Source organism: Antennarius striatus, chromosome 21 (assembly GCF_040054535.1).
Source record: "Antennarius striatus isolate MH-2024 chromosome 21, ASM4005453v1, whole genome shotgun sequence".
Lineage (NCBI taxonomy): Eukaryota > Metazoa > Chordata > Actinopteri > Lophiiformes > Antennariidae > Antennarius > Antennarius striatus.
Window position 1 is genome coordinate 5,533,671 of NC_090796.1, and position 23,009 is coordinate 5,556,679.

At 40.0% G+C, this 23,009-nt stretch overlaps 1 protein-coding gene across 3 annotated transcripts in view; it reads left to right on the forward strand.

Annotated features, from left to right (window-relative positions):
* Positions 1–11,089: 11,089 nt before the first annotated feature.
* Positions 11,090–23,009, forward strand: part of LOC137588013 (putative uncharacterized protein MYH16) — a 46,358-nt gene continuing 34,438 nt past the window's right edge. For 2 of the 3 annotated variants that reach the window (XM_068304715.1, XM_068304714.1), the window contains exons 1-2: positions 11,090–11,253; positions 21,179–21,337. In XM_068304715.1, the coding sequence (XP_068160816.1) occupies positions 11,170–11,253; positions 21,179–21,337 (243 nt within the window). In that variant the 5' untranslated portion in view covers positions 11,090–11,169. The remainder of the gene's footprint in view (positions 11,254–21,178; positions 21,338–23,009) is intronic. The other variant, XM_068304717.1, reaches the window with a different exon arrangement.

The window sequence follows — 23,009 nt, forward strand, 5'->3', positions numbered from 1 at the left end:
TGTTGGAGAGCAGTTTGTGGAAGCAGGCACAAACATTTATTACCCAGGGTTCAACCCAAAAGACATGGTTGTTGTCTTTGCAACTCACACTTCCCAAAAGTTTCAAGTTTCAAGTTTCAAGTTTATTTATTTTTATATAGCCCAGATTCACAAACAATGTCTCAAAGGGCTTTACAATCTGCACATGGACGATATCCCTCTGACCTTTGTGCACTGCAAGCAGTGCGACCCTCGCATCGGATAAGGAACAACTCCCCCCAAAAACCCTTTTAACAGGGGAAAAAATGGATGGGAGAAACCTCAGGAAGACTGCAGAGGAGGGACCCCTCTTCCAGGAGTGGACAGACGAAGCAATAGATACCGCATGTACAGATTAACAACACAATAATAATAACAGTAACAATAACAGTAACAATAAATGTATAACAAAGGCATGCCGATCATCCAGTAGAGCGAGTCACCACCAGCCGATGAAGCACACAGAGGTCACCGATTGCCGGGGATCACCACTCTGAGGACAGACCAGACAGTGCCTAAGTCATTCAGCTCAAAAAAGTTAAAGTCAAGGTTACTCTGGCAAAACCCCAAAACCACAACAGAACCAAATGAGGCAGAACCAGCACTCCCCTAGTGGATGGTGAAACAGGAATACTGTACAGCTTGTGCTATCGCCAGCCATGGAAGCAGACAGAGGTAGCCGATTGCCGATGATCCACCACACAAAGGCCTGTGAGAGAGAACAGCAGAAGAAGGAAGAGAGACAGAGATAGCAGAGATAGCAGGGGCGAGAGTGGTGCTAGAGGGACCAGAATAGCAGAGAATTAATGGGAGGCAGGGGCCTAACTAAGAAATCCTATGACTCGTCGGCAGGACTAGGCTAAACCTAAACATTGAGACCGCCATCCCCCGAAGGCAGTTTGTTCTCAGCTCCACCGAGATGTTTACTTTGACTATGCATGGATGCTGATTGGCTGGTTCTGATAGACTGAGTTTTATCAGTCATCCACCTGCCAAAAGCAATTTCCCAAAACACCAACCATTTGCTGTAATCACACTGTTACACCTGTCTGCTTTCTTGTTAGGGTGTCAAATTTTAATAAATGTAATGCCTGTGTGAATCCCAACCACAAAATGAGTGAATCAGTGATAATAACAAACACAGTGAAAACAAGGGGGGCCTTCTATGTAGTAAATTTGTAATCTTTGCGTTTAAATTCAGCTTTGACCTTTAACCTTTAATTAATCAAAATCCATAGATATGTCGTAGAAAAGATAGAGCAGGATTAAAAAGAGTAGAGGTGTCATTCTCCACTGATCTAAAATCAGACCTCCTTTTCTTACTGTGGCAAAGGTAAACTGATCTCCGACCTCCACCATCAGTGAAGTAGACAGACTTCACGTCAGTTGACATTCAACAAATCAAACTCTATAATTATACCGTGATTAAAGGCGGCCGGATTACTGCAATTAACAAGCAAAAGCAAGTAGTTACGCTACTGCGTCATGGAAATGCGTTTTCACCATCTGATTGTAAACTTAGGATTGCTCTTGTGTTTTGACACGAGCAGCTCTTTGCTTCTCTCTGAGGTGTATTTAGCCCATAGCAAGAAGACAGGTCAGATTAAATCCCTTAGTTGTTTTCTTAAATGCAATCAGGGATATACAAAACATACTTATGTGCGCATTAGAGTAGTACAGAGTAGAGTAGTACAGTATTTTGGAGCATAGTTGTGGATTCTCAGTGGTTTTTCAGTGTCTGTTTGTGGCTGTGGGTCCTCAACTCTCTACAGCAGTGGCTAGCTTTCTCTCAGACATGGCAAGCTGCCAGAAAAGCCCAACAAGAATGCTAAAGATTAACACTGCTGTTCATGTCAATCTGAAAAACTCACTAGACCAAGTGCTCTGTGAAAGCGCTGATGAATATCGCCAGACTGACAGGCAGTCAGTTGAGGAAAAGGTAATAGATGGATTGCAAACGGCAGTAAGGGAAACTTTTTTGGTGTCACTTCTTAAGTACTCTTGTTTTTTAGACTTTAAAAATGCAAGTGTTCAGTTGTCAGAGATGACAGAGCTACATACTCCATTATTACATTGTGTACACACAACAAAATTTTCATTTTAATTTGCATTTTTTTCTCTGCATTTTAACAAAGTATAGCTTGTCTTTATTAATTTAGATTCCTCTGTAGCTGCTTGAGGTCACCTCCCGTTGTCAAACTAGTCACAAACTGTTAATGTTGCCAGTTTGGCTTGGACCCGCTGCTCTGTGCGGTTCTGCAGATCTTCATTGGCTCTTGTCTTTGACAGGCTTGAACAAACTTTCATGAAAATCGGTGGCAAAGTTTTTGTGTAATTAGGGAGACTTATCAAAAACTATTCACCATTTGCTGTTAAGAAGTGACGGAACAACTGGATCTGTAATGGAATTGACAGTTGTCTGCTTCTTAATGTAATGACTTGTAATGTACCGTAATGGCTCTGTCTTTCTACCAGGTTTCATGGAACTCTGTCTTGATTTAGTGTAATCCTGCTACCAAACCCACCAGCCAGTCAACGGCCTGCTTGGATTAAAAGTGCTTTGCAATGTCAAAGGTTTTTTATATAATCTTAGGAACTGTCTCTTTTTTCTGGATGGGTTTCAATGTTTAATTCATTCTTGCCCAACCCCAATGTTCAACTTGAAAGATGCATGTTGCAGTGGACATGCCAGCAGACACAGCATAACTTGAACATTTAGCTCCAGAAGTTACTGTTGGAGTTGTAAAAGTATTCTTATTCAGAGCCGATCTATTACAGAAACTCCTTACAATGATCGAAAATCCTGAGTATCTTTTTAACTGAACCTCTAAATGTCTTAGGTTTGTAAATTAGCTGTGACGTGCAATGGCACTGCTTCGCTCCTGAGACTATACAGGTAAAGAAGGAATTAACTTTGACATCCAGTGCATGTTTTCATTACTGTGGGGTCAAATTCTTGAGCCTTGTACACATGCTGACATCCGCCCCACTTGGTGTTTTGTGGAACATAAGCTTGGAGCCGCCTGTCATTTGATCCACTGTCAGACAATAAGCCTGTAAAAATCTTTAAATTTCCACAACCAATTCTGAACTATTACCTTCATACCACCAGAGTGAAGCAAGATTATTTACTCTCTACTGTCACCTTTCCCTTGTTGCAAGGTAAACATGTCATTTTGTGTCTGGTTTCCTCCTGCCTCCAGCCACACACCTTCTGATGGCCCACCAACATGTTGGGATTTTCATACAAATTATCAGTGAAATGAAGATTACTGTTGGAAGGGTTATAAGCAACTCATTATTTGATTGATCTTTTTTTCTTTTTTTGGGTTTCACAATGTTTTTGTAGCTCCTTGACTTGTCTAGACCACTACTGTTTCTAAAAAACACACAGCCGGTGAGAACAAAGTGTTTTCTCATGTTTCGGTTTACATTGAAAGAAGGTATGTGGGTTGAAGCAGTTTCAGGTGTTCGGCACCACGACGTCTTCTAATCTCCCACCTTTTTCTTGCAGGTTCTAGCTTAAAAAGAGAGTTTCATTTGATTATATTAGTTTTATCCCCACTGTTTAAATCTCAGTATATATTATTTTTTCTTAAAATACAGATTCTGCCCCAACAAAGAGATTTATCCATCTTGGTAAAACATGGAAAGCTTGTCTCAAGCAGTTTAGTCTTAATAAATGCTCATGAGTATATAATCAATGGTTGTCAAAATTTAGTTAACACACAAAATGTTAGCTTATTGTGATTTAAAGGCTTTTTAACAAGGCACTATCGCAACATGTTAAAAGTGATACATCTATGATTTACTTTTTAATGCATTAAAAATTGTTGCAATCTACTTATTTTATTTGTTTTATTCCAAAGAGTATAAATATATTTCCATATTACTTAAAATGTATCAGTAAACACACAACAGTACATTTTAAGTAAAAATTACATCAGTTATCTACGTAGTTATGACTGTGTGATTACCGTACTGTGTATATAAGTCAAATTAAAAAAGGGTTGCATTCATCGTTATTCCTCCTGTCATGTGACGCTTTGAGCGGGGCGGTTTGAGGGAAAGTTTTGGGAACAACTCAGTCCACCCTGCTATCTTCCACTGGCTGTAGGCTGCTACATGGACCCTAAGTAAAACAGGTAGGCTCAACAATTCTAGCTGAGTTATTGTCATGTAAAGTCGTGGGATAACGTTAACATGGAAAGTTCTGTTTGGCATTTGAAGTTCCCAAAGCAAATGATAAATAGCTGCACAAATGGCTACAAAGTTAGCTGGCCAGCTAGCTGTTGCCACAGTCAACGACACATTAAATGCAACTTAATGTGACCCTGAGAGCAGATAACATTACCGAGGCTCATAAAATTTAAGTCGAGACAAATCGATTTCAGTGAGACTAGTAAGTTTAAGCCTATATGATTTAGCTATGCCTTGAACGTGTCGAGTAAATTCTGTTTTTCATGATGCCTGCCATCTACGTATATTCCATTGCGTTTTTCCGGAGTAGCACTAATTGTGTGATCTTAAGAGTTACATGAAATAGACGATGACCAGACGTCCGGGTTTATCTTAATTTTCCAAATTGCGCTAGTGCTAATCGCGCTGGCTAGCGCTAGTGCTAATCGCGCTACCTAACTCTACTATAATGTTATATCAGTTTTGCTAGTTTGAGCAAATGTACTACAGTTTATCACTATCTCACTGTAGCTAATTTGGGCTAAACTTTCCATTGTCCTTAGGTAACTAATTTTAATAGTTATGAACTAGCTAGCCAATTTTTCCAGCCATTACTGTATTACAATAATCCATAATTGTAGCATGAGTTCTGAAACATCCTGCCGTATCGTAGATGAGTGTGCATTTAGTTTGTTCTGTTATTTGAATCCAATTACAAAACGTGAGATGTATTGTAACCCTGTCAGTATTGCTGAGGCCATACAGGAATACATCAACAGTATAAAGGGTTACTGTCAGTTGTAGTCTATTACTAAAAGTAGTATTTCAATTCAGAAATGTATTAGAATTGCGTTTATCAATATTATTGTGAAAAAGGAAGTCAATGACTTTTATTTTGAAAAGGCCCGCGAAAGTGGCGCAGGTGACTTCCGCCGAGAAAGCGCGCAAAAGGAGAAGGGAGACAGCGAAAAAGAGTGAGGAGAGAGACGGCGGAGAGAAGGATAAGAAAGAAGGAAAATAGAGAAAAAGATATTCCCGTGCACCACCCCAGAATATTGAAGAAAGAGAGGAACTTTTGACAATAAATTTTGTGGGATTATCCAGACTTGGATTTTTCTGAACTGTTTTCTGTGGGAAATCCATCACGGGAATCCACGGAGACTGTTGATTGATGCTGGAGCCACACCGTCGCCACTTCGGATTCCAGATTCATTGCATGGTCCAGTCCAAAGATGGCGAGCCACTGTCCTAGGATTTGATACGGAACCGATTGATCTAAGGATTTATTGATTTTCTTTGGATGGACAAGGATTTTGGATTCCTACTTCTGCGGTAGGAGGACTTGCACCTTATTCTTTGCACTCTGCAGAGGAAACCATCATCGAGAGATTAACTAGCAAAACCCCGGGGTATGTGCCTATGTGTGTGTGTCTGTGTTTGCTTATTATTTTATTAATTTTCGGGCCCATTTTCTTTCATTATGAAATGTTATTTTGTATGTTGTTCTGAATTATTGGCATAGATGACCGTTTAAGTTTATAAAGTTTCAATACATGTCATCTACCCAAACTGACTGAGTTGTCTCATTTATTACACCTCCTGCTCCAGTAGTCGAACCGCCGCATTGGCCCAACATCCAGTAAGTTCTTAGAGTTTAACTTACTAAATTCTGAACGGGTGTTACAATATGTATACTGAATCTTTAAACGCTGCTATATTGGTGGTGTAAGCAGGGATGTCTGTTGGGCTAAAAGACATAAAACAAATATTTAAGGGACAATCAAAGTTAGCCTGAAACAGTTTTAAGGCAATGGAATACATGGATAGTGTTTGCCATTGTCATGGGTCATTTTTGAAATGACAATTTGCATCATGTTTTGAGTGATTATTGAATGCACCTATAGACATGTAGAGCATCCCATATATCAGGAGTGTCAAAGTCAAATGCATGGAGGGACAAAAAAACAAATTTGCCACAAGCCGAGGGCCGAACTGGCTCAATGTTTATTGATACTTATTGAAATGAGCATAGCGTATTGAACCAAGAGCTAACACAGTGTATATTATTTAATGATTAAATAAATAAAGGAGTAATATCTATGGCTCTGTCAGTAATTTCAGGGGAAACCTTTTCAACAGGCAAACAGCTAAAAAGTAAGGGTCCTTCAAAAACAGAATATGTTCCTTAATATCATAATAAATGCATAAAGAAATTGCAAACTGAAAGGATATTGGTTTGCATGGATTATTGCATGAACAATAATAATATTGTGCATACGCAATAATAATAATGCATTATTGTGCAAAAAATTACCAAATTTTTAAAAAATTATTGTGCTGCTCTACGATCCTACCGATGACTGCTATCAAATAGTTAAAAAAAAAAAATTAGTTGTATCCTTTCTCATGGCTATCTACAATTTTCCCTGAGTCCTTTCAACTGAACTAAATATGAATAAATAAAATACAAAAATATATGGTGCACAGGCAAAACAATACTTCCTTCAAAGAAGCATTATGTCTTGTAGAAAAAAATGTAAAAATTAGGGCTTTCACTTTAACGCTTTACTTAGATTCCGCTGCAAATTAACACGCTATAAAACTTAACGCAATTAATCGTGAGTGGTAAGTCAATTCGCAAACATTTTAAATTTGGCCCATTGAGGGACCCGTAGGCTGTAGCGGCACGTCACTTCATACCTGCGCCACTAGTCAAAAGCAGGGTGACTGACAACAGATGGACGCGACACAGGAGAGTGAGGCAAGCCCACTCGGACCTTTGGGTTGAAATTTTATTTATAAAAAGAACAAAGACCCAACTATTAACCAAAACACAGTGATTCTGCGCTGCCAATCTCCTCCGTCAGTCTGCCCCAGGGCAGCTGTGGCTACACACGTAGTTCACCATCACCAAGTATGAATGAGGAGTGAATGAATAATGGATCCGATGTAAAGCGTCTTTGAGAAAGCGCTATATAAATCTATTCCATTATTAGTAGTAGTAGTAGTAGTCGTCGTAGTAGTCGTCATCGTACTAGTAGTCGTAGTAGTAATAATAATAATAATAGATTAGATTTATATAGCGCTTTCTTGCCTGGACACTCAAAGTCGCTTACATTGGATCCATTATTCATTCACAGCTCATTCATACTTGGTGGTGGTAAACTACGTACGTAGCCACAGCTGCCCTGGGGCAGACTGACGGAGGCGTTGCTGCCAATCTGCGCCTACGGCCCCTCCAACCACCACCGGAACACACACATTTGCACACCAGCGAGTGCCTCACTGGAGGCAAGGAGGGTAAAGTGTCTTGCCCAAGGACATAACGACAAATGACTCGGCGGGAGCGGGAATCAATCCGCCGATCATGAAGCATTGGACGACCCACTCTACCACTGAGCTACGGTCGCCCCATGGCGACTACTAGTAGTAGTCGTAGTCATAGTAGTCGTACTTTTTGTACAAGAATTTTCATATCACCGAAGCAGCTCCAGCCCAAAGGTATCATTTAAATGCAAAACATGCAATATTTATGCAACACAGATTTCAGCGTGCCACGCCATCGTTTTAGGACCCCCTGCGACTCGGGGTGATAAGCACTTGTTGTGCGGTGAGTGACAGCTAAAGTTTTTAAAACCTGTTCGAAGATGCCAGATAGAAAGTTAGTACCTTGATCAGTTTGTATCATCTTTGGCAACCCAAATGTAGAAAAGTACTTGATCAAAGCCTTAACTATAGACTGCAATGTTATTTTTCTAAGCGGTATAGCTTCGGGGTAACGTGTAGCTAAACACATCATCGTTAGCAAGTACTCATTGCCATTCTTCGTCTTAGGTAACGGACCCACACAGTCAACCAGGACATGCTCAAAAGCTTCACCTATAGCAGGAATAGGATGAAGAGGCTGTCGCTTGATAACCTGGTTTGGCTTTCCCACCATTTGACATGTGTGACATGTACGGCAGAACTGCTACGTCTTTTTTTAAACCTGGCCAAAAAAAATGTCTCAACACATGGTCATAGGTTTTTGTTACACCTAAATGACCTGACCACGCATGATCATGAGCCAAGGATAACACGTGTGTCGATGTTTTACAGGAATGACCACCTGAACCACTATACTGAACTCACTGTCAAGTTCTGAGTGGGACCTCCACTTTCTCAGAAGCAACCCATCCTCAACAGTGTACATCACATCCAAGCCCACCAGTACCATCTGGTACTGGTGGGCTTGGAGGATAAGGTGCACAGCACATGGAGATAATAGAAAAGCATGAAAAAGGGATGCCTTTGGTTGATCTCGCGAATTAATATGGCCGTAATGCATCTATAAACGCCACGTTATTAAAACAAAAGGAAGTTTAAGGAGTTTAAGGCATTGCATTGGTGGTTGGAGAAGTTCAAAAGGAGGACTGGAATTCACTCTGTTGTTCGGCATGGTGAGGCAAGAGCGCATGAACCAAAGACGGCGAAAAACAATGAGGACAGCAGTTAAATGATAAATGACCGTCATTTTTATTCTTTACTCTATTCTTTGTTGTTTACATTATGCGGAACTCACATTTATTGTGTAATCTAATTGTAACGTGTACTTGTTACATGTTTTGATGCAATTTTATGCTTTATAAAACTTTTACGTCTGAATTTTGGGGGACTTGGAACGGATTAGGGCTTTTGCATGGAAAACGCGTCTCTACTTATGAAATTTCTTCCAGACCCAATTAATTTCGTAAGTAGAGGTACCACTGTATAACAAAATAAATGCCAAATTTATGGACTAGGATATGTAGTTTAGAAGTGAGTGGGCCACTTGTGATGGTGTCTTCAATTCTGATAACTCATAATTCAACACAAAGGAAGTGAAACTAAGCAAACTTATGATGCAGTCATGCCAAACTATAACTGCAATGTAGGGTTATCAGTACGATGACAGGAAGTACTGTACCAATGATTTTTACATTTTCTATCACCTTAGCAACAATCATATGTTGCCTGTGTCTCATTTACTTATGTCTGTGACCAAACATTTTTTCTTGTTTCCACCAACAGAGCTGTGATGAAACTGAGGTGCAAGCCCAGCTCACCATACGCCCAATGAAAATGTATGTATGCCATCAGCCCGATGCCATTGGTATCATGGTAAATGGTTGTCCTGTGGTCAGACATCTGACCAGCCTACCACAAGCGTCTTCTCTTTGGACTTATCTATGCCCTGGACCTTAAGTATCCACCAAAACTGGTGCACACTTTTGAGACAGTTCAGAGAATTTTTGTTGGAATAGACCCCATGCACCCTAAACCATCACCTAAATACACAAAGATCCTCAGCAAATAGTCTTAGATTACTTTTTCTGTGTCAAGTACCACTGTTCAGTTTTCTGTGTATACCTGTCAATGAATAAATGTACTGTACATTTTAAACCTGTCTTTCCATCTGGTTCTTCGATATTTTAAATTACTTTTGACAAAAAGTTCAATCTGTGTAAAGTTAATCAAAATGTAGTACTAGCGATATAGAAATCAGAACAACAGAAATTTTAGAGAAATTAATGCAGCTTTGTATACTCGTTAGAGGTTGTAGCCTGGACTTGATTCAATGGGGCAAATACATTAAATCAAATTATAGGTTTATTTTACCAAAAAAAAAAAAAAAGTTAATCAAACTTGTTTATTAGTCGCTACTGGTATCCTGTAGTCATTTTGATTCAGTTCAGTGCAAGTGAAAAATCATGTGAAATTTACTAAGAATATTTATTAAGTATATCTAACTATGCAGCATCCCTAGTATTAACTTTATTGTGTTGAGTTTGTGATAAGTAATGTCATAGTGTTCTGATGCCATGACAAATAACCACTGTCAAAACCATGAATGAAAAAAACACCAGGCGATGTTTAAAAAGCCAGAAAATCCAGGCACCAGGAGAGGTAGGGAGTAGTCCGGAGTGAATGTTTGACTGTGTTTGGATGCAACACAACACCTACCCTAGCTTTGGGTGAGAGGCAGGGAGCCTAAAACTGATTGACTGACTGTTTTCCTCATTTCTACCACCTCCAACTCTGCTTCTTGTCTTCTTTTCAGCAGCACTGTCTAATTCATCCATCATGGCTGACCTCACCACTGTTTTGTAATCCTTTTATTTATGTAGTCTACATAGCCACTAACCTAACTGTTAGCCATCAGCCACCACCACCACCAGTGTCTTGACTCAAAGTGGTGTATCACACATCATTTTCTGTAATAAAGAATAATATTTACTTGATTTATATCTCTTATCAAATAAGATAAGAAGTTGTAAACTGAGATACATTGAAAGTGTTTTTCATGTATTTTTTATTTGATGTGGAAACATATCAGTTTACTGCAAATGTAATATTTAATCAAAAGCAAGATCTTTCCCCAACCCTATGAAGTATTTTTGTTGCCTACATGTAACCACAGACTGCAGTGGAAGTAAGTGTTATCTAAAAAAGCAGATTTAATTTCTTGTATAAACACGGCTTTTATAAACACATGCCGCCACAGCTGCGTAATTGGCTGCAACTACTGGCTCCGCACCTTCCGCTGCCAGTCACCCCATGGGCTCAGCTGCCTGCCCCGTGGCAGCCGGCAGCCAGCGCTCATCCTCTCCATTTGGACATTTATGCATGAGATGTTGATCTGCTGGAGACTGGCACCTCCTGTCAGAAGGTGGTGTAGCTTCACACTGGAGAGCAGAGGTGTGGGTGTGTGGATGTGTGTGTGTGGTTTGGGGGATGCTGTTCAAGCTCGTTCCTGTTTTCTTTTTGCTCAACGCCTCCCTCCCTCCTCTCAGGGCAGGTAGCAGGCATAACACACACATACACCAGCTCTCTCCCTCCCTCTCTCTCTCAAACACATACACATAGACCTAGAGATTCAAGTCAGTACACACACGTTTCAAATGCTCGGTAGAGCTTGGGTGAAGACAGTATGGGTAGCTGTGAGCAGTGAGGATGGAGAAGAGAGTGTGTGTGATCCAGACGGACTTCCACCAGTACAGACCCACCATTGCTCTACACAGCAGAGCTCTGGCACACGTAAGCAACCCACTCTTCTTCACTGTTGTTTCTTCTTTGTGTTCCCATCGTTCTCGTTGTGGAGTTCTGTTTGTTCTTCTCATGTTCTTAGTGGAGGGTTCAGTCTCAGTCTCCTTGTCAGTGTCACTCACATGTTTCAGAACTCCTCCTCCTCATTGTAGGCCATCACGCTTGAACAAAGATTAACTTTTTCAACAGGGGGCGTCAGAGTGTGAGATCAGGTTTTTAGAACATCTATCTGCAGTGACTTGCTGCTGTACAAGTCAGCTCCCATAAAAATGTTTTGATTACTAACAATTACTTTTAAAGGTTGATGTTCATCCACTTAACTCAGTTTTCATTTGTCTCAGACAGACAGACACACACACACACACACACACACACACACACACACACACACACACACACACACACACACACACACACACACACACACACACACACACACACACACACACACACACACACACCTAACTAGGAATGCAAATACAGATAGGCATCTCACAGACTGAAAACACTACACTTGTAAAACTGATTTACAGCTGATATTAAAACTTAACAGGATTAAAACTGATGTACTTAGAGGTATAATGTGGTTTGATTTTTGTATTCTTGCTAACATGCCTGCTTCTGTTTTTCTTATCAAGCTAAGCCATTTTAGATCAAGCTTGTTACCTAGATAGAGGGTGCCATGTCAGAATTGCAGCAAATGTTCAACTTTCTACAAAAAAACATTCCAACACAACAAAATGTTAGATAATAGTAAAATAGTTGTAGACATTATAAGGAGTCATAAACTACCCTTAGACACCCTCATTCATTCAGACAATATGGATGAGGTTATGGACTACAGAAAACCTTTATGAAACTTGTTAGTGGATTTTTATAAAGATGTTGATTCAGGAATTTGTTTCCTTGGCCACATTTACACAACCTTTTTGAGGTGTGATTGGTGCACATTTATTCTGCACCAGTCAAGTGCAGAAAAACACAATTTAGGATACAGATGGCAGAACTGTCTGCTGGAATACCATAAAACTAACAAAGCAGCTCATACAGCTACACCAGGATGAAAAGAATCAACATAAAAAAATGTTGTGAAACTAGAGAGAGAGCATGATGTTTGGGGATTCTTTAAAGACGGGCTTTCATATTTTGTGCAAAAAATACATAGGACTTTACTGACTGAATAACAGAATATATGCCTATGGATGCCTTTTTAACACTTCCAGGATGTAACCCGTCTCTTGTCCATAGCCTTATGGGATAGGCTCCTGAGTTTCCTGTGACCGTCAAGGCAGAATAACGGCTGAAGACAAGACGACTGAGGTCTTCTTGTCTTCAAGAAAATGGATGGATGGAAATTCAACGTCCAGACATTCATGTAGACTAATTTGACCAGTGGAATGCTTTTAAAATCCCAGCTGAATTTTTTTTTCTAACACAGCTTCTGTATTACACTAATGGGATCACAAGATTAATGTAATGGGTCCCAACGTGATTACCAAGATCAAAAACAGATACATTTGCGTATGTCCTACTCTTGTCTACAACTTCACAATTTTTGTGATATAGTGGTATAGTGCCCACACACACACGCACACACACACACACACACACACACACACACACACACACACAAACACACACACACACACACACACACACACACACACACACACACAGCTGGGTCAGCCAACAAAGACTTTCTCCTCTGATGTCAGTGCATGCGGGCCATTATCACACTTGAGTGATTGACTTTGAAGCCTTGTGTGCGTTTTATCTATGAAATCACTTGAATGGTGCTGAACTGAAAAGAATTATTGTGATCCACAGAAAATAGTACCATGATTGGACTTGTTTGGTTGAACTTAACTGTCAGCATGATCAGTAATGTATTTCTAGTAAACCAATATCAAGACACAAACTGCCCCTGAAGCACATTTACAATGTTGCGGTGTAATTACCTGAAAATCATCCAGAGGCATAATTTATAGGCTATTGTAGTTTTAGTCAACCTGCAACATATTACCCACATGAGTCTAAACGTACTGTGCAAGGCTCCAGTGATCAAAGCCTGCTGGTATCTTCATCCGAAGGCCATTCGCCTGGGAGCAATTTGCACAATGGAGTTTTAGCCAAACTGTACAAATCTGTCTGCACAAAAGCAGAGGACCATCACTGATAAGCAATAGTACGATTGCACCAAAGCTTCTTGGCAGAAGCACTAGGGATCCTAGTAATAATTCTTTTGTTAGGAAGTCAGAATCTTTGGTGCTGAGACCCTTCATGGAGTTTGAGATGGAAGCGTATCTGTCCTGAGTAGCAGCAAGATATACATTCATCAATTACCTTTAAAGGGACAGTAAAGTTAATTTTAATTGCATATATGTATTCATCATTATGAAAAATAGAAGAAAAAATAAATTTTATATGTGTAGCATCATCCGTTTGGTCAAAAAAGCTTAAAATCTGCGCTGCAGCAGCTTCCGCATTCAGTGTTCACGTGGGCGTCATATGTCACTGGGGCCAAACATAGCTTGGCAGCCATAAGAAACAATACAATTCTAGACGCGATTAACACCAAAAGTATCATGGTTACCTGTGCGGTGAACGGTTGTGTCAACAGCAGAACAGCAAAAAGACGCGAAGACAAGGTTTAACGCATTAAACTGACAGCCCTACTTTACATATAAAAGCTGACGCTATCCAGAAACATGTTGAGGTCAGGAAAGAAACTTTCTAATTTTGCCCTGTGTCTTTCATGAATATTTCATCTTTTGCGAATCATATTTTTCTGTTATGACCTCTTTCAGACTGTTGTCATTTTTGTTCTCAGAGCTACTTGTATCAGGAGGTGTCTCAGGTGTTTCTTTAGAGATTTTCTTCACTTTATTCATTCTTGTGTTAGTGTTTTTCCATTTTAAGAGCAATCGTTAATAGTTCCTTGTTTATCACAATAACATCATCCTCCTCGTCCTTCTCCAGCAGAGACTCTACTACCTTGGCGGCTGTCTCTCTGCCCCCAAATCACTCTGTCCATCCTTTGCACCGTTATCCGTGTCCTGGGTGCTATTCTATGGCTCCTGGTTGACGGCCGACAATTGTTTAACCACCCTTAAACTGTTACCGATCTTTGCATCAGGAGACAGTTTGTTCTGCTGGGATAAGCCAGTGTGCGTCTGTTTTGCTGTGCAAGATGGATTGAACAAATGTCTCTAGGCTTCACATCAAACCAGACAAATGTTTTTTGTCATTCTCATTCATCATGTAAAGACAGATCTAGCTGTGAAAAAGAAGCATTGAAAATTGGAATTCTTAACAATAGCTCTGACTTAAAAGGCTGAAACCTGTGATCATGCTAAAGGCAAACTATATAATGTATGTGTGACACTTCTTTTTGGAATCCACATGCAGATTGATTTTAAGTGCAGTGGTAAATGCTGCACTGACAGGTAAATATATTGTGTTTCTAAACTGACTGTAAGCAAAGGAAGTTCAGGTGTGTCAGCAGGTAGAACTTTGTGCTGGTCAAATCATACACATTGTAAATCTTAATTCAACAACATAGCAATTACTACAGCACACTTAAGAAAGATGACACCACATTTTCCTGTCTAAGTTCCCGACTGACAAACTGTACAGCTTGTCAAGTCTGAGAGGTAAAGTCACTGTGGAAGTTCAGAGAGCGGAGCTAATGACAGATCTTTTCCAGTGGAGCAGATACCAGTACTCAAGCAGCAACAGGTTTTTCTGTGTGTTTCTGAATCACAGCTTTTCCTTTTAAACTTCTTCAGATCTTACTGTGGAAAATCGGTTGACATCTGTTTTTCCAAGAACGGAAACTTCATTTTGTTGTCCTGCTTTGAAAGTCACGTCAAATTTACTTGCACAGACTTGTTAGGCATGAAGAGTAATAAAAGATGACTGACTGAATGTGACGAGGGATGCAAGAAGACATGCAATAGACAGTTGTGTTGTATGTAATACATTCGTTGCTTTGGATGATGCATCTAGATCAAGGCTGGTTGTTGACTTGTTAAAATGTATTATGTTTACATTTTTTTAGCCATTAAGAGGCACTGAGATATAAACACTTAACCGATCCTGCATATACATTGATAGCAATATTTAGTGTGCTGACTGACTTACAGTTCTGTCAAAATCAGATTTTCAGAACGTATAAACTGTTTGGAAACTGTAAGTTTTTAACATACATGTACACATGAGTCTTCTAATTTCATTTACTTTGAGAGGCAAGAACAACAACAGGCATAATAAACATGTCACCACAACCACAGTCAAACAGAAAAAAGTTAAAAACAAGGGCTTTGAACCGGTTCATGGAATGAAAACGAAAACTGGAAACTTTTGGTATTTTGGCAGGAACGAAAACAAAACCGAAAACTTGATATTTTTTAATGTTCCGGAACAGAATCCGAACAGAAAAGAATTGTAAACCGGTTAATACCGTGTGTTTTTTTTCATTCTTGAAAAAAATATTTGACCTCATGTTTCACTTCCTGTCATTCACTGGACGCGGGATGAGAGCAGAGAGAAGTAGCGGCTATCAGCAACAGTTGAGAAAAGGGCAGTCTCCCACTCACAATTTAATCATAACAGGTAAAAACTGCAGTATGTCAATCTTAAAAATGTATAATTTAGACATTAACTCATCAGCTGCAGCCATTTTCGGTGCAGTGTGTCCCCGTACTGCCAGCGCTCTGTAGCAATATTGAGCTATGGGAGAAGCACAACAAAGATCTGTTGTTCAGCAGTAAATGACATGGTGGAAGTTATTCTTGTCTTATTTCATGTATTGTCTAAGTAGGAGGCATAAGCCTTAACTACAGTGATATAACTGTCATAAAGCAGAGGTGTAGTGCTGTGGTACTGTTTACTGTAGGGTAGGGGCATATCTATAATTATAGTCTACAGTATACGTATAAATTAATTGCTTTGTTGCCAATTTAAAAGTCCTTAAGTTACCGTATTTTGTGCACCATCCTGCTCATTGTATGAAGAGGCGCAATCTAAACTGTGGAGTTTATTTCTGTATTTTGATGTGCTATTTTCTATGTGCTGGTGCTTTCTGAGTGCTTTTTCTATGTTTTGTGTACTTACCATGCTGTGTGCGATGGAGAAATCAATTTCCCTGACGGAACCTCCTTAAGGGATAAATAAAGTTATACTCTACTCTCTCTACTTTTACACACGGCGCACCTTATTGTTTGGTGCATGCTAGCTAACGGAAGCGAAAAGGTGACTGTGGTTGAACTGTGTTGTACTACGTATTTAAATTTAAAAAAATACATTTCTTATATTTATTTCTTTATTTTTTGATAAATCCGTGCTAAATACTTCAAAGTCGTCATGTCCGGTCTGCATTGAATAGCTCGGAAATTGATGCCAGCTTTAGCGAAACATCTGACAAAAGTCGAAGCAGATACGTGAGTCCAGGCATCCGCAATCCACGCACATATTGTGGGGGTGTAACTCGCGGTGTACTTGCTCAGCACTGCCTCCAGTCTTGGTACCGCTGAGCCACGTGGGGCGGCAGTGGCTCAGCGGTAGAGCAGATGCCTCGTAGACAGATCGCCCCAGCCATCGGTGGATCGAATCCCGCTCCCGCCTGATATCACCAGAAGTGTGAGCTAACGGTGACGGTGTCAGCTCACCTCCCAGGCACTGCCAAGGCACCTCTGAGCAAGGCACCGTCCCCCCCACAAGCTGCTCAATTTGGGGAGTGTTCTGAAAGCCGCTGCCCATCACCCTGCCTCCCAATTTGTGTAGTTTCATATGTGTGTATTAACTGCATGCTTACAGGCCCCCTTGTGTGCAGGGGGCCTGTATACTGTTAAAAACTAACCTGAGTGACTATGTGATTTCCCCTTGCGGGGTCAATACAGTATACTTCTTCAATGTCTCATCGATCACTCCATGACGCACGCAGCTTAACGTTAAAGGTTCTGTTTACACCGATGTCCAGCGGTTGGAGCTCTTTGGTTAATCCTCCCAGGATGATGGCAAACTCCTAATTCAGCCGCTTGACGTGTTTTTTTATAGAAGCGGAAAACAAAACCAGAAACATTATAATTCTGTTTCTGTTCAGAACGAACCGATTGGCAAAAAATTCTGCTTCAAAGCCCTGTTAAAAACTAGGGATGAACGAGTACACCACTATCTGTATCTGTATCTGTTCAACCAACTAGATTATCTGTATCAGTACCTGTACTCGGAATGGGCGGGGCTTAAACCAGAAGCGGGTGTGGTTTGACCGGAAATGGGTGGGGCTTAGAGCGCTACATTATTTTAAGTCTAAAATTGATATGGATTGATCACAAGTTGCTATATTTCTTGTTTATTTTAAAACTATTTACAGAACAGCCTCGAAATTGAGATTCAAATCAATGTTTTTGATCACAAAAGTAAGAGAACTATTTACAGAACAAGTTTTTTATGGAACTGGGTCAGAACATGAATATTCTTAAGTCTATGAATGACTACTTACCAAAGAGCCTCAGAATTGAGATTCAATGCTTTTGATCACAATAGTAAAGGAACTATATATTGAACGAGTAAACACAAAATGCATTAATGAAGTGCATGCAATAGGAAATTATCAACTACGAAGTATGCATGAACAAGAATTGTCATACTTAACAATACTTTTTTTTTTCTTCTTTTTCAGTTTAAATTTTATTTTATAATCAAACTGGGTTTTTTTTTCAATTATTTATTTTTAGCATCTAATGTTCTTGCCATTTTTTAGTGTGTGTGTGTGTGTGTGTGTGTGTGTGTGTGTGTGTGTGTGTGTGTGTGTGTGTGTGTGTGTGTGTGTGTGTGTGTGTGTGTGTGTGTGTGTGTGTGTGTGTGTGCTATGACTCAGTTAAAATATTTATAAAGTATAGAATTATTAATTTGAACAGAGTTTAGAACAAACAGGTGAAAAAAAAGATGAGTGGAGCCGATGGTTAAATGCACGCGTACGTGCAACAAAAAAACAACAACAAGAAAGTTCACCAGGTAACCAAACACCGATATAGAGGAAAGCTGAAGAAAACTTAAGAAGAAAGAAGCTACTCTGTTGGTGAAGCCACCAACAGAGAGATCAGTACCTGTAATTGTCTGTGTGTGCCGGAGAGTGGGACAGGGAAAAACTCCGCTGTAACTGCAGTCTGCAGGGAGGGGCGGGAAGTATGTGTGACTGGCCAATCACAGAGCGTGAAAACAGTCAGGATGATTTTCCTTCAGTCCTATCACGAGTATTAACGGGTTTTATTCGTATGGTACTCGTGTTCGTCAAAAAATGCATTATCTGTAGCGGATACTAGTATGAAACGAGTATCCGGCTCAACCCTATTAAAAACCTTCAATAACTGAATTCTGTAGTGATGCAGTGATCGCCCAGAGAACACAACTAATCATGTCACATCAACAAAGGCCTGGATGATCCAAGTAAAGTCATCCAGTGAAAGATTTGGTCCAACACACATCATATCAATTAATGCCCACCCAAGTCCCAATTACTTTGATTTAAATTAGCTTTCATCTGTGCCCAGTTGTCTACAAGTTCTCTGTATCATAGCTAGTATTTTGATTTCATAACAGTTACACTGTATAGTGATACCTGCTTTGAATAAGAGCCTTCCTGTCACACCGACAGCCTGCAACGACTAATTAGATTCTGCATTGAAAGGAAGGGACAGCCACCTCAAACAGAAAGACTGACCCAAATCAATAACTGTTGCTGCACATTGTCAGTAAGACAAATAAAATGAAACATTTCTGAAATGTGCATTTAAACTTGGTCTCAGTTTAAATGTTCCTGCTCTTTGATGGTGTCAGAGGTCTATGAAAGGAACACTGGAGAACAAACAGCATCATGAAAACCAAAGAACACATCAGGCAGGTCCGAGATAAAGTTGTGGAAATTTTCAAAGCAGGAATGGGATACAAGAAGATTTCACAATATTTACATGTCACCCAGATTACTGTGCAAGCAATAATATCAAAATGGAGAGAGTGTAAAACAACTGCACACCTACCGAGACCTGGCCGTCCCTCTAAACTTTCAGCCCAAACAAGGAGGAAACTAAGCAGAGAAGCAACCAAGAGGCCCTTGATCACGCTGGATGACCTGCACACCTACACAGCTGAGGTGGGACAATCTGTCCATAAGACAACTATTAGTCGTACTCTGCATAAATCTGGCCTTTATGGAAGAGTGGCAGGAGAAAGCCATTTCTGAAAGAAAACCATAAAAAGGCCCATTTGGAGTTTGCAAGAAGCCACATGGGAGACACAGATAACATGTGGAACAAGGTGCTCTGGTCAGATGAGACTAAAATTGAACTTTTTGGGCTGAATGTGAAACGTTACGTTGGCATAAAAGTAACACTGCACATCACCTTGAAAACACCATCCCCGAAGTCAAACATGGTGGTTACAGCATCATGCTCTGGGGTTGCTTTTCTTCAGCAGTGACTTGGAAGATCGCTTAAGTTGATGGGAAGATCGATGGAGCCAAATACAGGGCGATTCTGTCAGAAAATCTTTTGGAGTCTGCAAAAGACCTGAGGATGGGGCGGAGGTTCACCTTCCAACAGGACAATGATCCTTAACATAAATTCAATTCTACAATGGAATGGTTTAAAACTAACCATATAAAGGTGTTAGGATGACCAAGCAAAAGTCCAGACCTCAAAAAATAGAGCATCTGTGGAAAGATCTGAAAATTGCTGTGCACAAACGATCACCATCTAACCTTAAGGAACCTGAGCAGTTTGGTAAGGAGGAATGGGCTGATATTTTTGTCTGAAGGCTTGCGGCTGTGATTGCAGCAGAGGAGGTTGTACAAAGTATTAACTCAAAGGGGGCCAATACTTTTGCATGTCCTACTTTTCAGTTTTTTATTTGTGAACACAATATAAAATGTTGAATAAATGCAGTTCCACTTCACGGTTGTGTCTCACATGTTGTTGATTCTTGAAAAATATTTTCAGTTTTTTATCTTTAAGTTTAAAGCCTGAAATGTAGCAAAATGTCAGAAAGTTGTTGGGGGGCCAATACTTTTGCAATACACTGTATTGTCATAGGTACGTGCATCGTTAAACCAATAGAAATATGACGTTGACAATGTGAACGCCCCTCTGTACCATGCAGTGCTCAGCTCTGGATTGCTGAATATTTAGAGTTCACTGTGTTTATTTGAACTGGTTTGCGGTGCCAGGGAGATGTAAAACGTGTTGTCTGTGGATTTCATTTGGAAGGACTGTAACAAAACTTTAAATGTTTGCATTTGTTGTTTTGTCAAACCATGTTCATCTGTTACGAATGAACAGGTTTAGTCGAAATTATGTATTTTGTTTCTTGGTTATTGGGCTAGTTTGTAAGTAGGATCAGCTTGATGGATTTTGGTGAACTTGGTGGATGGGCATAAGTCAAGTGTAAGCAGGGGTCTAGATAAAGAAACAAATCCAGAAAATCCTAAATGTTGACCAAGCCAGTAAAACACCAAACTGATTTCCATGACCAGGTGAGTCACAGCTTTGAATGTAAATGTGCAGGACTGTATGGTCTTGATGGTGTAGTTTGTGAGCCAGAGAGCAGTCCAGTTTGATTATTCTTCCCTAACTATAGCTCATGCTCACCATTCACACTAACCTCTTTCCCCAGCTAAAATTCCAACTACCTCCATATCTTGTCAGAAGTCATCTGCTTCTCTTTGGATTATAGAACTGATGACTTTATCAAATACATGGTTTTATGGAAAGAGTCTGGAGGGAAATGTGGGCACATGTGTGAGCTGTTACATAGTTGTGTGTGTGTGTGTGTGTGTGTGTGTGTGTGTGTGTGTGTGTGTGCGTGTGTGCGTGCGTGCGCGTGTGTGTTTGTCTTCCACATTGCGTCCCTGTCGTTGCAGCAAGACATCCATAAGCAGCAGACTGAGATGAGGGAGAGAGAGGAGCTGAGGAGAGCCATAGAGCGGAGCGACCACCTCCTCTCCAAGGTGCGGGACTTAGAGGAGCAGAACAGCCAGCTCACCCAGGAAAGGAATGAGGTGGCCAGTAAATACCAAGCTGTAAGTCTGCTGCTCTGTCTTTGCTTCTCCTCTTCAAAAAGTCACCCCTCCTCTGTTTCCCTGACTTAAGAGCTCATATGATTTGTGATTGAGTTTGAATTTCTGCTTGATAAGAGATTTTTGAACGCAGTGGTTACACTAAACTGGGGCGGATGAAATTAAGTGGATAATAATACCCTTGCAGAGGGAGAGCAATGCAGCCACCATGGCAGTCACTGTGTTCAAGCTTGTTTTAATGCTGCATGCATTTCTGTGCACGTTTTTTTTGTTTTTTACTGCTGTGTTAACCATTTTCCAGCTGAAAGTTTTATGGACAGAAATATAGACCAAGTCTTTCTTTTTTAAATTTTTTCTCTGTTGTGAGGTACTGCTCTCTGCCTGAAGGCTCTCTTTATGACGGATGGTAGGTCGGATAAAGTGACACCTCCCCCTCAGTAGAGGGGAGATGTTTTATTATAAGAACAATAATCCCACAATATAAGTGCAGCATATTTTATTTGATTACTGTGAAGATGAAAGCACCGTCTGCCCCAAACTTGATAACAATTCAAAAATAATGCTGTTGAACCAATGATAAATGCTCCACCAGCAAATATTTTCTTCTGTAGACCAAACAGCTGTATGAAATATGGAAAACAAATCTTTTAATGACTGAATCCAGCTGTTAGGACTATTGGAGTTAGTTTTTTGCTTTTATGTAAATATTCGTAAATATTTGTATCGAAACTGGAAGGTTCATTTGAAGTAACATTTAAACCATGGAGATGATTCAGGCCTCCTGTGTCCTCCGTGTCACTTATGTCACATTTTCACATAATATATCTCCACAAGCTCATAAACAGACTATTCCATTTTATTTCATTATGTTTCATGCTAAGAGAATAAATGCAAGCCTTATAACACATGTCCTACTTTCTCTTAGTAGAGAACGTTGTTTAACCTTTTGTTAAATTGAATTTCACTCCCTTTTTTTGGCAGAATGCAATTTGGTGGTGGACATTTTTCAAAATGCCAAAGAAGGAATAACTGCTTTATAATTTTACTGCTGTAGAGATTTACTCTAGTCATTTTGTTTGAGTAGCTTTGTCACTGCAAAAGCGTGTGGGGGTCCCATTATGAGTGTCTCTCCTCTGCAGGCAGTGGATTTAGTGAAAGAGTGTGGAACATCAATGATTTTGCCAGGGTTTGTGGAAAGTGCTCCAGGACTGCCCACAGGATTTGTTCATTATGGTTGTTGAGTATTTTAGCAGACTCGTCAAAAAATGGTCACTCTGTATTTTTTCAGCCATATTCATGTATAATTTATGTCATGTTGCTCTTTGTCTGTTGACCACTCATGAATGTGCTCTGTCATTTAAACTGAGTGAGGAAATAAAGGGGGCTTCCTTTATTTCTGGACATTGACAGTATTTTTCCTCGCTGTTAAATCATGAATCTAAAAAAGATGATGATTTGAACTCATAAAAGTATGAATATAAATAATGTTCTGTTTTTTGTCATTCCTATTAGTCACAGGATGGGACCGATCAGGTAGCATAATTCATACCTCAGAGTCTTTACGTTTGACTGTAGTGTGAAATGTGAGTCCTTATTGTAGCTTTCTAGTGTTTCTGCTTCCAGTATAGAGCAGTCCAGGTTTCCAGAAGGAAGTTTGTCCCATTTGTCCAATTAT